We start from the raw sequence: 18,208 nt of genomic DNA on the forward strand, positions 1-18,208 counted from the left end.
AATTGGGATCTGATTTCAATTCTGCCCGATTACGGCATTTTGCTCAAAAAAGTAATGGAATCAAGAAAGAGGGTGAAATTGACACGGAAGCATAATTAGAGGGGGGAAATGCCGGAAACTGTCTCCCGCCCGAAGAGATGGTATTTTGATTCCACCCGGTTGGAATGGAATTTTTATTTAAAAAATTGAATTAAAATTTATATTTAATTTTTTTTTCTCATTCCGCTTAAAGGAGAATCATAAGGTTATGTCAATTCCAATTCCTGATTCAGGGAATCCAAGCACAGCGTTAGTTTGGGTCATGATCCTACGTGATTTCCAACCATGCTATTTGGGTTCGACATATTTTATTGCATGTCTATGTCCCATCCAAATATAGTCAGATTAAAGGAGATAAAAAGATGAAATGAGTTGAAGCAGGACGGCAAACGAAGAGACAGATCATCTTGCTCGCACGGGAGTGACAAAAGCCGAATTAGAGTTCTTCGAATTTCTTCCTCGTTGAGTAGATCATGTTTATGTTCATCAATCTTTTATTTTATTGTACTGTTTTTGAGCTAGGCCCATGACTGCCTTGGTCATGGCCACTGTTGACGGCAAACGAAGAGACAGATCATCTTGCTTGGTCATGGCCACTGTTAAGCAATAAAGATTCACCAGTTCAAAAAAGAAAGAAAGAAAGTTTCATTCATGGTTTGGTTGTGTCGTCTTGAGTTTTTATATGTTGTGTGGCTGTATAGTGTATAGTGTATAGGTCAGTTTCAAAAAGTACTATATGGCCCACTCCAAAGATTGATCCAAACCGTTCAATTGTTGGGCCACAACCCAAATAGGCTATACACTGAAGATCATTTTCAAAATGTGAAGTCCCTCTATGGATCGGATGGTGAGGATCAACCATTGGAAATGATTTTTTGGGGACAACTTATTTGCGTTCTCAACAGATGAACGGTCTGGATCATCCTTTAAAATGGGCCCCAAATATTTAATATAAGCAATTAAAAGAAATTATTCAGTGAGCTGTATTTTGGTACGAGTGATTCCCTAATTTCATGTTCTTTCCTTTTTCATCACGGGAGAGACCGTTTTATTCTGGATAGAATATTTTATCTTACAATATCTAATATTGTGGTGCTTTGCTAGTAACACTCGCGGGAGCTTGGAATTCCAATGACCAACTGTCCCCACCAAACGTGACATCTTAATGGTGATTGGTAGCCGTTAATCTGGTGGGGCCATTGATTTAAAGTCATCTCACGGCTAAGATTTCAACCAATGAAATGACCAAAAAGACAGGACTAAACACGTGTGGGGCACTCCATTGGTTGATCCAGACCGTTAATTTGTTAGTCCACAACATAGACAGGCTATATCTCGAAAATCATCTCTATAGGATGATCATAGCCCTCTGATCTGACACACCAATGGTTTGGATCATCTTATAGAGTGGGCCCCACTTACTTGCTTTTGGGCGTATTTTCTAATCCTAATCTTAAAAGAGCTATTCTTGTAAATAAAGACAAATTGGATGGGCATTTGTTCCACGTCATCCTCTTTTATAAAATAAGGAGTAGAAGAAGAGAAGCAGGATCCTAAATTTGAGTCCTATGTTTGATTCTCATCTTTGAGTTCTATCCAAATTCTTCTTCTCCTTCTATTTTTTTCTATCAATAGGAAGAAAAAAATCTATGGTTTTCCATTAGAACAATTGGTCTAGGGTTTTTTTTTCCCTCTGTAGTGAATTTCCAGCACGAAAAATCTAGTCTTTTTCACTCCTTTCTGCATCAAAGAATTTCTGATAAGTTTTGAAAACACGAATTAGAATTTCTATAAGCAGCTATAATTCGGATTAGGGTTTCAAAGGAGGATTCTTTTCCCTTTTCTCCTTATTAATTTCAGATTCTACAGTTTATTCTTCCATAAGAAGAGTGGGAAATCGAAGGAATAGAGGGTTTTGGAAGATCCATAGAAAAAATTAGGGTTTTTTTTTTTCAAATTAGAGTTTTTTGTTTGGAATGGGGAAAGTGGCAGTGGGAGCTGCAGTGATTTGTGCGGCGACGGCATGTGCGGTGGCGGCGCTGATCGTGCGCCACCGGATGCAGAGCTCGAGGCGGTGGGCCCGGGTGGTGGGGATATTGAGGGAATTTGAAGAAAAGTGTGGGACCCCGATCGGAAAGCTGCGCCAGGTGGCAGACGCCATGACTATAGAGATGAACGCTGGGCTGGCGTCTGAGGGTGGGAGCAAGCTTAAGATGCTTATCAGCTATGTGGACAATCTTCCAACTGGGTATAATGATTTTATCTTATTTATTATATTTGTGTTTTTTTTTTTTTTTGATTTTATGCTCCATAGATAGAGTTTTTTTTTGTTTTTTTATGTTCTATGGGCACTATGATTTTATCTTATTTATGTTTGTGTGCTATTTGATTTGATTTTATGCTCCATAGATAGAGTGTTTTGTTTTTTGTGTTCTATCATCAAATGACTCTAGTTTTATGATTAGGCAGTAGGCATTGCTCTGTAGAATAAAACAAAGAGATAATTCAAAGAAAAATAGATAATTTTCTATATTGATAATTTTCTATGTTCTTTCTCTTACAATCCAACCTTTCTTTATACTAATTCTACCATGATTAACTCATTAATTCAACCACATAAGTACTCCCTAAATCAAGCAATTACATCGTATAATTATTCCCTAAATCAAGTACAGCACTACGCTTTCATTTTGGAAACTCATAAAATATGGAATAAAGATAATTTAGGTAGATTCCGTACATTTCCTCCCTTTTTACTTATTATTGATTTGTTCATATTCTTGGTATGGATTTTCTTTGCTTCTTTTTGGAGTATGTGGTGGGTTGTGCTTAGTTTAATTGTATGTTCTGTACGTGGAGTAAAAATTCTTGTAGATGAAGGTGTGGTTTTGGGGATAAGTGTTTGATAAACGTTTCCTCCTTCACTGAACTAAAGATATATTTTGTTTCATTTGTCTCTTTTTTTTTTAATGTGTTTAGTTATAGGTTTCATTATTGAATTTTCTTTCTAGCCTTCCCTCCGGGGTAATTTTTCAATAACTACTTAAAGCTTGGTTATTTCTGTTGCATTTTGCCTTTCTGGTAGTTGCCTTCCTTGACTTTTATGGTCCCTTCATTTGTTTTTTTAAGGAAGTTATCCTTATGATCGGTTGCATGATTGGACATGATGGTTGTGACGGTCGATTTTGGTTATTTATTTAATTAAATTTTCTGTCTACTGATTACACCGGTAGATCAAATGAGTCCCTTGCATTTGCTTTATGAAGCAGTTGCAGAGTTAGTGCAAACTCTGAAGCTTGTGGGAAGCTATGGAGAATTTAAGGAGCACAGTGGGACGAAACCTCACAATTAAAGCTGCCAAACCATACCAAAACAAATAAACAAGATTTATTTGGGTTACCTTTTGAGATAATTCACAAAAAGCAAGATTCTACATTAAGCATCCTTGGCATATGAAAACTCACAATGAAGAAACATGATATCCTATGATTTGGCATATGAAAACTCACAAAAAGCAAGATTCTACATTAAGCATCCTTGGCATATGAAAACTCACAATTCGACACGGACACAAAGTGTTAGACACGGCAAACTCCCAAAATTTAGAAACAGAGACACGGCTAAAATAGAAAGTACATATAATCATGATTTGTGGACACAGATTTGTGTGCCAAGTTTCGACACGAATACGAGGTATTTGACATGGAAAACCCTAAAAATCTAGAAATAGTGGGACACTCATACACTTACATACATATAAAGTTACTGACACTTCTAGCAGTACACTTAAAAGTGTCTAAAGGAGTGTTGACACGTGTGGACATGGGTGTCTGCAATAAATTGAAAGTGTCGGCCAAATCATAGATGATATCTAAATAAGCGAACTATAATGAATTAAAATCTGTATGCAATCTGTCCGCACAAAATAAAATATATCTAGGGCCTGAAATCAACGCCAAAATAGGGAAAGGGGATCTAAAAGGCAGGGTAGTGTAAAAGGTTTAATCCTTTGAAGTTAAAAGGGTAAAAGGGTGTCAAATAATATGAGAGGCCATTAAAAAAATCAAATAATATTAGAATGGGATTGATGTGATAAGGAAAGGTCTCACTGGAAATGTAGCAGTCCGTACACCTTGAATCCACATGAAAGAGGGCCCAAGAGCATGAGGGAGAAGTCTGTGGCAGGATCCGTGCAAAGGGGTCATCAGCCAGCTCCCAAAACAGCAATATGGAATAGAGAAAGAAGAAGAAGAAAAGATAATAATAGAATAAGAAGAAAATATGAAAAGAGAGATGGAGAAATAAAGAGAGAAGAAAGAGAGGGAAAATCGAGAGAGAGAGAGAGAGAGAGAGAGAGAGAGAGAGAGAGAGAGAGAGAGAGAGAGCTCCCCATGGCGAGGATTGGAGAAAATCGAGGGAGCAACTGCTACGATTACCCAAGGAGAACCGGAAGAAACTTGAATACTATGAAGGGATTCAGAGAAGATATGAAGAAACCCAAAAAATCGATCCCTGGGAATCTTGCTAATCCTCAGTTTCTTCCAGGAGATTGGCTATGCAAGGACTGTGGATACCACAACTTCAAAAGAAGAAACCGATGCCGTAACTGTAATGGAAGCAAACCAAATAACCCATCTCGAGTGGAGGAAACTGGTGTAGAAGCGGCACCGACTAAGCAAATTTGGCTGGAACATAGGGTCATCGAAGTACGGGAGGAAGGAGAAGATCCGATGGTAGTGATAACTAGAAAGGAAGTTGAGGATAGATGTGAGCTCCTAAGAACTTGTCTTATCGGGAGGATCAAGAGGGAAAAATGGACTTTGGACGAGATCTGGGAGTGGGCCAAATGGTTCCGGGATCTTCCTAACTCCCGAAGCCTTTTACGCTTAACCAGAACGACATCTTTTTTTGCTTTGAATCTGAACCTCAGGCTACTGCTATTCTAAAAAAGGGCGCTCAGACTCTTGGAAACTATTTACTTTCCCTCAGCCCCTAGAATCCGGCGTATAAAACGGGTGCCAAAGCCATTTGGATCCATTTTTATGGGAAACCTTTACATGCATGGGCCTCATCCATTGTGGAAGCATTTGGGGGTTCATTTGGACATGTCATGGAGGTCAAAATGGAAGGAGAAAATGAGTATTGTACCTGTGCAAAGGTCTTCCCTTCGGAGTGGAATTTTCTGCCTTCATATGTTAGACTGAAAGTGGAAGACAGATGGTTCTCTATTGGTGTGGCTGGTGAAAATGGGGATGACTATAAGACAGGATCCATGCCTACAAACCGGGAGCATTACCCTTTCGATGTAGAAGAACGTGCCGGAAAAAGGCGAAAAAATGAAGAGAACACATCGGAAACTAGGTTTTCACCTCCTGACGACGATGTGTGCGCCGGAAAAGGTACCGTATGACCATTTTCCTCCGATGCACGACTCACCGAGGAAGACAATGGATCCACCATTGATTGGTAGGGAGATTCATTCGGACGGCCCGATTAGATCAAAGGATTCTGATTGGTTCAAGGAAAGGGCTAGAAAAGGTTAAGAAATAGCCGTTGTTCGTAACTACATGGTGGGAGATCAAGATCAGACCGTTCATTTGAATTTCAAAAGGAAGGATGATCTGGTGGAATGTTCGAGACCTCAGCACCATCGACGGTACGCTGGGACACATGTTCACGTTGGGGGGGATGAAAAAGCTGGCAGGCTGCCGTCTAACAGAAGTTATCAGATTCAAGGTGGGACATGCATTCGCAAAAATGGGGTATCATGGTGACAGATGGCAATGACCCGGGAGAAGGAGCCCGCATGAAGGACAGATTATCAATCCTAAAGATAGATGACCGTCATTTGAGAAAAGGAACATACAAGATAGAGACGTCTAGTCTTCTATAATGGTGGAGACAGCTGGCCACCATCTGGGAAGAGGATTGTCGACGATAATCACATCGGTAATCGTGTAAACAGATGGCAAGCATGGGGAGGGGTAGTTTGCATGATAGACACGTTGCTATCAGGGGAGGGCGTTACCGGCAACCGGCTAAGGTTAATAATTTCAAAGCTGTCCACCTGCTGAGAAGGAAATTAAGCTCCCTAGTGCCAGTTGGCGAAAAATTAGAAATAATAAATCAAGGGACCCATCATGTCTTTAATTAAAAGTAGTTATACAAAGCTATTGGGGGAATTGTGCGAAGAAACCCTAGCTCTGGCCGATAAATCGAAGAAGAATCAAAACGAAACTGTGGTATCACCTTCAAGGGAGGAAATCATCCAGGAATTTCTCAAACTGAAATGGAAAAAGGCGAAGGCGGATGGTTCAAGTCAAATGGGGACGCCATGCCGAAGATTAGGAACTATGGTAAGCTGGCAGAACAAGTGGGAGAGATGATCCAAATGGAAATGGCTGAACAAAGCAGATCCGCCGAGAATAATCACACGGATGATGTTGGTTGCGATTCCAATAATATAATTATGGAATCTCCTTTGGATAGGAACACGATTACGAGCTGTGATCGAAATCAAGAAAACGAGTATAGCAACAATGGCGTAATTGTGGATACGATGGAAAACCACCTATAACTGGTGACGGAGGGGGACGAATTGGCGCTACAAGTGGTACAAGACTCTCTGGAAATTGAATTGCATGACAAGAGCAGGGAGGCTGTGAACAAAGTGGGTTTGTCGGGCAATCTGAGTGAGAAGGATCTGATTGAAGAAACTATTGTCCAGGAGAGGGAGCAAATGGCGAATTTGGGAAAAGATTTGGGAGTTGCATTCGAAGAAAATGAAATGGCAACTTGGAATATTCTGCATGGAATTGAGACTAGGGATGAACCCAAAAAGATGACAAAAGAGGCAAACCGCGTAAGCGAATTCGGGAGATCCGTGGCTTGCAATAAGTCATGGGCTGGGATTTGGGGAACAAAGAGTTGTTGTCATGAATATTGGAATTTGCAACATTGGGGGTTTGGATCGGATAAGAAGAGCAAGATGTTAGGGATTTGGTTCATAGCAGAAGGCTGGACTTAATCACTATTGTTGAGTAAAAAATTATGGGGGTAACAGAGTCAACTATAAACAAAATATGGGGAAGAACAAACAGGCAACGGACAACGAAAGAAGCCATAGGCATGGCTGGTGGAATCATTGTCATTTGGAAGAGCAATTTCTTCAATTTGGAAGAGGTTAGCATTAAACAATTTTCCTCATCCATTCTGTTTTCGTCTAGTAATTGGAATGAAATGTGAAAAATCACGATAGTATACGGGCCTGCCAGGGCAAGTGAAACGGGGGCACTCTGGTCAGAATTAAGGGGAATATGGGAGCAGTGGCAGGGTGCATGGATTGTTGGAGGTGACTTCAATACAATCAGATTCCCGATGGGGAAAAAAGTGGGTCGGTTAGAATCACTACAAGCATGAGGAATCTGTCAAATTTCATACAAGATTGTCAGCTAATTGATCTGCCATTGGAGGGTGTGAAATACACGTGGACCAACAATCAAGACAATCTGGTTATGTGCAGACTTGATTGTGTTCTTATCTCGAAAGAATGGGACAAGGTCTCTTTCCTCTTATCTATCAAAGGGCTCTTCCCAGACCAACATCTGATCACAATCCAATTCTCCTAGAAGTGTCAGATTTCTCGAGTGGGCCGCAACCATTCAAGTTTGATTTGGCATTATGTGAAATTCCGAGATTTACAGACATGATAAGAACATGGTGGAAGAAGGTATCTGCTAATGGATGGAAATGATTTGTTTTATTCAAGAAGTTGAAAGCTATCAAGAATAAGATTAGAATGGCGGAAAAGGGAGGAAGAATTGAAAAGATTTAGAAAGGAGGAAATATTAGCTTCTTTAGATATTTTGGAAAGAAAAGAGGAGTGCACAAATGGAGCTGACTGATATGGTGGAAAGGTTAGCTCTTATGGAAGAACATGAAGAAATTCTTTGAAGAGAGGAAATTTGCTGAAGACACAAATCTCGAGCACTGTGGCTCAAAGAAGGTGATCGTAATTCAAAATTTTTCCATAGGATGACAAATATTCGAAGAAGAATAAACGCAATCAACTGTATTTTGGAGGGTGATACTTTGGTGGAGGACAAGCAAAGGCTTAAGGATCTCATCATCAGTTTTTTTTTCCAAATTATATATTCAAGAATATGAATGGCTACCTAAGCTGAGTGGGCTTGAATTTAAAAAGATATCCCAATTGCAGATGGAACATTTAGAAAGGAGTTTCTCAGAGGAAGAAGTTGAAGGTGCGATATTTTCTATGGAAAAAGACAGAGCTCCTGGACCTGATGGTTTTCCCATGGCATTTTATCAAAACTATTTGGGGAATCATCAAGGATGATGTGATGGCATTTATTAAGGAATTCCATGAGCGAGGCATCCTTCGCGGAGAAGCAAATACGACATTCGTTACGCTTATTCCTAAAAAGGAGGGTGTTATTGGCATTAAGGACTTTTGACCGATTAGCCCTGTTCACAGCATGTATAAAATAGTGGCGAAGATCATGGGGAGACGTTTTTGAAGGGAGTATTGGGAGATTTAATTTCCTAATTTCAAGGAGCATTTGTTGACGAAAGACAGATCCTGTATGAAATACTGATTGCAAATGAAATACTCGATGCTTCAAAGTGGAACGGACAAAGAGGGCTGATCGTGAAAATTGATATTGAAAAACCATATGACCATGTTGATTGGATGGTGCTGGATTTTATTCAAGAAAAGATTGGATTCGGTTCTAGATGGCAGACATGGATAAGGTCATGTGTATCAACTGTTTCGTTCTCAATAATCTTGAATGGTACGACGAAAGGTTATTTTCAAAGTTCGAGAGGCTTGCGACAGGGGGATCCGTTATCACCGTATTTATTCATCATTATTGTGGAGGCCCTCAGCTTAATGATTTCCAAAGCGGAGCAGAAAAGACGTATAAAAGGATTGAAGCCGTAATTCAGAAACGGCGAGCCACGTTCAATTTGCCGATGACACACTTGTGGTTGTTGAAGAAGATACAACATCTGTGGCGAACTTAAAGAGGATCTTTTGATGGCTTGAGATCACTTCTGGGCTGAAATTCAACTTCTCCAAAAGCGACCCGGTCGTGGAGAGAATTGAGAGGCAGTTAGCAAATTGGAAGAAAAAATATATCTCCTTCGGTGGCAGAATTACCTTAATCAAGGCCGCTCTTGCTAATATGCCGGTATATTTTATGTCTTTATACAAAGTTTCGGCAAAGGTTGCACAAAGAATTGAAAATTACAGAGACTTTCTTCGGGAGGGGGATGGAAAAAACTAAAAAGTTAAACACTTGATGAATTGGAAGACTATCAAAATTGAAAAAGCATGGAGGATTGGGATTGGTAAAATAAAATTGGGCAACATGGCGCTACTTGGCAAATGGCTGTGGCGGTATGGTGCCGAAAAGGACGCTCTTTGGCACAAAGTGATTGGGAATAAATACGGAAGTGACTGGGGAATGGAATTCAAGGAATCCGGTGGTGGGGAAAGGTTCGGGTGCATGGACGTCTATTTGTGCTTCTCGGACAGAATTTGATCCCCTCGTGATTGACGGTGGTAGGAAATCGTCAAGACTACTGCCCCCCACCCCCCACACACACACCCACCCACCCACCCACACAAGGGTGGTGGCCTTTTCGTGGACCGTTGCACATAGAAGCATCAACATGTGCCATCGTCTAAAAAGAAGGAAACTTCATATGGCACGCTGGTGCGTTCTATGTAAGCGGGAGGAGTGATCTCTAAATCATTTACTATTACATTGCCCTTTTTCCAATCAACTTTAGACTAATACCTTAAGATGTTTTGGAGTCGCGTGGGTATTTCCAAAGGGTATCGGTATTGTTTTAATGAATTGGATTGGGGGACCTTTTGGTAACACTGGGTAAGCTCTGTGGAAACTTATTCCATATGTTATCATATGGAACATCTGGAAAGAAAGAAATTGTCGGGTTTTAATGAATTGGATTGGGGGACCTTTTGGAAACACGGGGTAAGCTATGTGGAAACTTATTCTGTATGTTATCATATGGAACATCTGGAAAGAAAGAAATTGTCGGATTTTTGAAGAGAAGGAAAAGAGGCTGAACCAGGTTACATTTAAAATCAAAATCGAGTTAATCTCTTGGATAAGAGACAGGATGGGAATCAATTATGGTGTCAGCGAGATTTTAAGGAATTGGAACGCTGTTATATGGGAAAAGAAAATCAAGGAAAAAATTAACTCCCAAGTGGAAGGCACCGCCTAATGGATGGTCCAAGTTGAACTTTGACGTAGTTCAATTGGCAATCCTGGAAAGGCTAGGATTGGTAAAGTTATCCGTGATGCTAATGAGAAGCTTCTTATGTCCTACGCGGGACTGGTCGGTATCTGTGATGCAAATGAAGCTGAAGTAAGAGCGCTTCTCTACAGTCTTAAATGGTTTTCTATCAACATGGGTGGATCTCTAATTATCGAGGGTGATTCATCAAATGCAATTGCGTGGGCCACTAACAGTTCAAATGGTTCATAGACACTTCAGCATTACACTACTGAGATCCGAGATTTGGTTCGTGAGATATGCCCAATTATTAAACATAGAAGAAGATCGGATAACGAAATGGCAGATAGATTGGCAAAAGACGGTGTGTCATTGGAATCGATGGTCATCTTCATTGCACTTGATGATGTGGGGATTGATCCGATTGGGGATGAATAGTGTAAATGTAGTCTTTTGCTCCGTCTTGATGTAATTTGGGTGGGTGCAGTATCTGATTGCTGTGGGGACAACTTGTCCCCTGTATGTAATCTCTTATGGTAATAATAAGTCATTTTTCAAAAAAAAAAAAGATAAAAGAAAGAGATCAAGAGTGAGAGGAGAGAAGAAGAAGAAATAGGGGAAGAAGAAAAAGGAGAAGAAGAGAAACCGTGAGGAGAGGGAAGAAGAAGGGGGAGAAAGTGAGGTAGAAGAAGTAGAAGGCTAGGAGGAAGAAAGAAGGATAGAGAGAATCTCACCTTCATGAGTGGCGAGGGAATTCCCGTCCTTGTGGAGTTGCACGAATTGTGTTCTTCAAAATTTAGGCTTTCTCTCCCTAACTCTCTTTTATATGTAGTCTACAAAGTGTCTTGGAAAACCTAAGACCGTCATATATCTATTTTTGGAAATATATATATTATTGAATATATGTGTGTAAGTGTGTGTGAGAGAGCACTGAGGGTTTGTCATTTTATGATATCAATTGGTTCGATTTACTCCTCCGTACTATCCCATAGATCCTACAATGGAACTAACAAGGAAAAATTGGAAATTATGTATTTCTTCTTCTTCTTCTTTTTTTTTTGGTTTTTTGGAATGTCTTAAACATTTTTCCAGAATTGTAGAAGGCTTATGGGAGACATATTTATCTCTTCTATATTCTGTTTCAGGGATGAGAAGGGTGTATTTTATGCACTAGACCTTGGTGGTACAAATTTCCGTGTGCTGCGTGTACAGCTGAGTGGGAAGGAAGGCCGTGTTGTCAAACAAGAGTTTGCGGAGGTATCCATTCCCCCCCATTTGATGATCGGAACTTCAGAAGTAAGTGCCTAGACCCTACTTGTCCACACTAATTGTCAATCTTTTTTCAGATTAATGAAGTATGTCTCTAAAATGCGTAAATCCGATCTATGATTTCAGGCACTATTTGATTATATTGCTGCAGAACTAGCAAAATTTGTTGCAACAGAGGGTGCAGATTTTCATCTTCCCTTTGGCAGGCAGAGGGAACTTGGTTTCACATTTTCATTCCCAGTGAGGCAAACCTCAATTTCTTCTGGCTCTCTTATTAAGTGGACAAAAGGCTTCTCCATCGAAGATGTGGTTAGTTTTAATTCCAGGCCACTATTTGGATTCTTTGATAGTGACCGTCTCTTGGGAAGGGATAGTATACCTAGCATGTTGCATGAAGTATTCTGTAGACATCAATGTGCTATCATTTCATTTAGGCACTATTATATTAACCTATGTCACAAATATCTCCAATATTTTCAAAATATAGCGATTTTATCCCAACATTTTGATAAAACGACAAAATCCTGAAATAATCCCTAGAATTAAAAAAAATAGCGATATTTTCATTTACCACGATAATATCGCAATAATATCACGATATTTTTACGGTATTTTTTTTTCTTAATTTTTATATTTTTAAATAAATTTATTTTAATCGTTTTCTCCTGATATAAACCCAAAATAATAATAATAATAATATATCCCGAGATTTCCCTTGCGAGAAATTCCCAAGAACGATATTTGTAACTTAGATATTAACAACACACACTAATGTGGACCAATGCAGCATGTCTAGATGGCTCTATCACTTCCGCTCGCAATTGTGATAGATCCTGGACCTGGACCCTTGAATGTTTCTGATACCTTTGTTGCATTCTGTGAACCTAGGTTGGGCAAGATGTGGTAGCTGAACTGACGAAGGCCATGGAAAGAAAAGGTCTCGATATGCGTGTGTCAGCACTTGTAAGTTTGCTTTTGATACTTCACATCATCTCTACTAGGGACCTTAACTTTTTCTTTTTTTTTAAAGAAAATGTTGATTTTACGTACCGGGAAGAACTACTAGTAATCCTTCCAGTATTTTCCATTTCTTCTTTCAAATATTGACTTGCTTAGAAACTATTGGTTCTTATGCTTTACTTTAGGTCAATGATACAGTTGGAACACTAGCCGGGGGTAGATATGGCAATACAGATGTTGTTGCTGCGGTGATTCTGGGAACTGGAACAAATGCTGCATATGTTGAGCGCGCAGGTGCAATTCCTAAGTGGCACGGCCTCCTGCCTACGACGGACGAGATGGTTAGCGGCCTTCTGGGGGACTATTTTTTTTAAAATTATCATATATGCATCTTTTCAAGTAAAAGGATTTATAAAAATATCATTAGGCTTCGAAATATAAGGCATGCGCACTCATACTTAGCAAAACGCGATACAGCAAAAAAAACACAGGACGGGAAAAATTCGAGTTTAATACGGTAATGGTTAAAAAAACGGAAACACAAAAATGCGTTTAAAATTTTGTCATTTACAAAATATAGTGGGGAGACTGAGTAGGACTAAGATAGAATATATGAAATGCAACTTTAGTAATGTAAGGAGGCGGGACGAGGATGTAGTAAATATGACTGGACAGGAGGTACCTAAGAGGGATATATTTTGCTATCTTGGTTCAATTCTCCATAAGGAATGAGAGATTGAAGAGGATGTTAACCATAGAATAAGAGCAGGTTGGTTGAAGTGGAAGCCTGCCTCAGGAGTTCTGTGCGATCGTAAAATCCCTACCAAGTTGAAGGGAAAGTTTTATAAGATAGTTGTGAGACCAGCCATGCTGTATGGCTCAGAATGTTGGGCCACCAAGAAGCAGCATGTGCATAAGATGAGTGTAGCGGAGATGCGAATGCTTAGATGGATGTGCGGCCACACAAGGCTAGATAGAATTAAAAATGAAGACATTCGTAAAAGGTGGGGGTGCCTCCAATCGATGAGAAGATGAGAGAGCACCGGTTAAGATGGTTTGGACATATCCAACGCAGGCCTTTGGATGCTCCGGTGAGAAGAGGCGACTCGTGCCAAATTGATGGAGTAAAAAGAGGTAAGGGTAAACCGAAAACAACTTGGGTAGAAACAGTGAGGAGAGACTTGATAGCTAGGAACATAACAACGAACATGACCTTGGATAGGATAGAATGGAAGAAAATGATCCACGTAGAAGAACCCAACTAGAACCAAGATTAGAGCCAGGTAAATTCCTTTACCTTCTTCATGAATTTTTTCTAAAGGATTCATTTAGCCGACCCCAACTAGTTTGAGACAAAGGCTTTGTTGAGTTGAGTACAAAATATAGTGGCGGTAAAGTTGGAAAGTCAGCCAAAAAACATGTTTAATATGTTTAAAACGCATTTTGAACGTGTTTAAAACGTTTTCCTCAAAAAACGGAGTTTTTCTCACTGTAAAATATTTAAAGGGAGTATTAAACGGCAACCCAATAAAACGTGTTTTTTTTCATAAAAACGACATTTAAAGCGGAGTTTTGCTAACTATGTGCGCAATTTGAGACAAACTTGAGGATCACTTTTCCTTTCCTGCAAATGAAATATATATCCCTGTCATATTGTAGGTTATAAATATGGAGTGGGGGAACTTCAGGTCATCTCATATTCCAGTGACAGAATATGATCATGCATTAGACATTGAGAGTTTGAATCCTGGGGAACAGGTACTTGTGGTTATCTGTTTTTTTATGTGTGTGTGTGTGTGTTTATATATATATATATATATATATTCATTATTTCCATGATTTTGGCACATTATGATGGATTTTACATTGCAAGTAAACCTTTTTAATGTTGACAGATTTTTGAGAAGATAATATCTGGAATGTATTTGGGGGAAATTGTACGCAGAGTCTTATGCAGGATGGCTGAAGACGCTGCATTTTTTGGTGATACTGTTCCACCAAAACTTAAAATTCCTTTCATATTGAGGTACTGGAATTTGGTTCTATCCCTTATGCTAATAGTCGTCATTTTTCCTTTGTTTCATAAAGTTTTGTAACCAAGTAGAACCTAAAAGGTGATACAGAAGATGAATGTGCATTCTTTCTTCTCAACAACTCAACTCAACAAAGCCTTTGTCCCAAACTAGTTGGGGTCGGCTAAGGCATTCTTTCTTGTGTGACTTTAAAAATTTGTACTAAGGTATCAATTTAGAGCAATGTTTTCAGAAGGAGAGACGTTCCACTCTCTTTTTATGTGAGGAAGTCATTTTTTATTTTTTAGGTTAAAAAATTTATTAAAAATACCAAAAAACTACAAAATTTATATAATATCCTTCATTTCCAATCCTTTATGCACTGACAAAATAAAGTATCAACCCTATCATTCAACTATCATTACGAACATTACAACCAAATAATACAAAATAGAGAGATTAGCAACGAGTTTACGTTACATTCTCAATTGCCACCCCAAAAACACAAATTTGCATAGTCACAACTTATAAAAAGAAGACAAAATGAAAAGGTGTATCAAAAGGACTCAGTTATATCCACCCTGCCATCATCAATTTCATTATAATCATCGATTAGCACATGATGAAATGTAGCTTTACCTGCGTGAATGTATTTACTTGATAAATTTAAAAGTAGAACTAGAGTGTATATTCTTCAGAATAAAAAATTTCCTCCCAAGACTGAGAAAATGATGAGAGGATTGAAGACAATAATGAAAATAAATTTGAAAACTAAAATTGAAGACAATGAACTATGGTAATACAAAATATTAAAACATAATGATTTAGATCTACCCAATTAAAATAATAACATGATTGTATTTTATTAGATTGAATACTATATGGTAGATATATAGGAAGAATAGAAAAATGTAAGGGAAAAGGGATAAGTTTGAAAGCGATAAAGAAGTAGGATTGAGAAATTAAATTTGAAAAGGGAAAATCTATAACAATTGAAGAGATCAGGGAAAGAACTAGTGTAGAATGAAACAAGAGAAATTGGAATAAGTGTTACCAAAGTAATCCACCCATATCTCTATGAATCCAGCTAGACAGTATGCACCATGAATCAACATGACAATAGTTTGGCGCTGCAAAAGCTCTCAAAAATTTATTTCTTCAAATCATACATGTGTTTACAATCCCATGTTACTTTATATAAAATTAGATCACCTTCATTACCAAGTGACGGAGTTGTGACAAAAAGGGTCTGGAAATGGACCTCATTGGGTATTTTCACTTTTAAATATTTTTGTGAACATCTTCAATTTCTCGTTCCATCACTGTTAAACTCTGGTGTTTTGTTTTTTGGCGCTTCAGCAGTAGTGGGGTTCTATTTAGTCACCATTTTCACCGAAATTCATTAATTTAAATAGAAACTACCATGATTACTTATTCAAGAACTATTGTTCATGATTTGCAAATCTTTGATTTTTAATGAGCTATGGTACACCCAAATAAGATTCTCGAATTCCATTTTGTCTTTATAATGAAAGCTGAACATACTGACTAACCTATTTTTGGGTTGTGGAATATGCAGGACCCCTGACATGTCCGCCATTCACCACGACTCATCCTCTGATCTCAGAGTAGTTGGGAACAAATTGAAAGATATCCTGGGGGTACGTTTTCTGTCTCAACAAGCTGAGCCATAAATTCTAACTCCTCTTTACATTCAGAACAGCTTAAAAAAATATCGACAGGCTCTTTTCCATTGTCACCTATACACAACCTTAAAAATATTGACAATCTCTCACATGCATTAGTGAAGAAGTACATGAATCTCACATGTATAACCCAGAACAATATCAGTATTCTCATCTTCTTTTATTGATGAAAGGCTTGCTAGTTAGGGGGAAAAAACAAAAAACAAAAAATATAGTCATTTCCTTAAATGACTGAGCAATTTGTTTGTTCCTTTTATTCATTTTTTTTTTGCGTGCTTTTCTCCTTATTTTAGATTTCAAATACCTCCCTGAAAACACGAAAAGTGGTAGTTGAACTCTGCAATGTTGTTGCGGTACGTGCGGCCCGTTTGTCTGCGGCTGGAATCTTGGGCATCCTGAAGAAATTGGGAAGAGACACCATCAGGGCCGGCAAGGAGGAGGGGAAGACAGTGGTAGCGATGGACGGCGGACTATACGAGCACTACACTGAATTCAGTCAATGTTTGAAGAGTACACTTAAAGAGTTACTTGGGGAAGAGATCTCAAAGACAGTTGAGATTATCCATGCTAATGATGGTTCAGGCGTTGGTGCCGCTCTCCTTGCAGCTTCTCACTCCCAGTACATTGATCTCGAGGAGTCTTGAAAGAGGTGCAAAAAACAAAGTTTCTTCTTTCTCCTTTCTCTCTTTTATCTTTCAGCTTCGAGGCTTTTTTCGCGGACAGTATTGTAGTGTATCCATAAGTTATGCCCATGAGGTTTGTAGTGTTGAATGGTCTGGTGTAGAAGTTTGTAATTGCAGGGCCCTGGAAGTTTTCTCCCTTTTTTGGTCTGCCATTCTTTCTCTTGTTTCCCCCCCCCCCCTTTTCTGCTTCCTCCTGCTAAAGCTGGTGTTTAAATATAGTTATTGGGATTTAACTGATGCTTCATTTCCCTCCCGTGTATCTCTCTTTGCTTGAGAATAAAAGAGCGAAGCATATACATTTTTTATGCACTAGTTGTGTATGGGTTTCTCTCTCTTCTCTCTTAAATGATTATCCATTATTTATTAAGTGTTGAGCTGTTACTATGAAGATAACAGAACAGCTGTAGCCCTTTGCTGGTAACGAAGGCAGTTTCTCGAGATTTGATCGTTTCACCTTATCTTTCATTGTGGGCAAGGCAAGATTCAATCTCAAGTCTGGGTTTTCACAAATTTTACGCAAGGAGTTAAATTTTGGGAAGAAATGAGATTGGGATATGGAAACCTGCAGGTGATTTATGGGTTGTACTCTCCCTGTTCCATGGCCACGTTTGATAGTCATGAATTCTTTTTCCATGGATTATTAGTTTACCCAATGATGAGGGAGGTAGGGATAGGCCAAGGAGGATGCAGGTGAGTAGAGTTTGCAAAAACGCTGAAAAACAAGGGAAAAAAACTCTAATAAAATTGTAATTTATTTTTGGGATTTGCTAGCATCCATCGCAGAAGGCATTTTGCAGATGGGCTGTTGCATGTGAGAGCAGCCACCTTGTCAATGAAGACAAAATCTGCTGAAAACTGAGCCTATGTGGCTGCTCTCACATGCAACAGCCCATCAGCAAAATGCCTTCTGTGATGGATGCTAGCAAATCCCCTTTATGCCTCTCCCACTACTTGTTAAACTAATTTCTATGGAAATAAAATTTCATGGTTGATGTTGCTTATTTGATGGTTAACACTTAACAGCGGTCTAGAAGAGATTTGATAGGCGGACAGGGGGTGGGGGTGGTCAATCTCTCAACCTTGTGTAATCTGTATCTCTGTATATTCTGTTCTTTGTAATCATGTGGTTACCTCTATTGCACTAAAAAAGAAAGGAAAAGGTGTATACTTCTCTATCAAGAAAAAGGAAGAGACTTTCAGAAAATGATTCCAACAGCTGCTGTTTTCCTTAAGAGAGCAAGACCACTCT

At 39.0% G+C, this 18,208-nt stretch overlaps 1 protein-coding gene across 1 annotated transcript; it reads left to right on the forward strand.

Annotated features, from left to right (window-relative positions):
• Nucleotides 1–1,583: 1,583 nt before the first annotated feature.
• On the forward strand, nt 1,584–17,291 carry LOC143845411 (hexokinase-1-like). Its single transcript, XM_077353735.1, has 9 exons — nt 1,584–2,287; nt 11,475–11,625; nt 11,725–11,907; nt 12,487–12,561; nt 12,744–12,899; nt 14,218–14,316; nt 14,454–14,584; nt 16,150–16,231; nt 16,570–17,291. Exons 1-9 carry the CDS (start codon nt 2,016–2,018, stop codon nt 16,918–16,920), a joined length of 1,500 nt encoding a protein of 499 aa, XP_077209850.1. The 5' UTR covers nt 1,584–2,015; the 3' UTR covers nt 16,921–17,291.
• Nucleotides 17,292–18,208: the final 917 nt, after the last annotated feature.

Source organism: Tasmannia lanceolata, unplaced genomic scaffold (assembly GCF_043159265.1).
Source record: "Tasmannia lanceolata isolate RefF3 unplaced genomic scaffold, GAP_Taslan_0.1 ptg000015l, whole genome shotgun sequence".
Taxonomy (NCBI): Eukaryota; Viridiplantae; Streptophyta; class Magnoliopsida; order Canellales; family Winteraceae; genus Tasmannia; species Tasmannia lanceolata.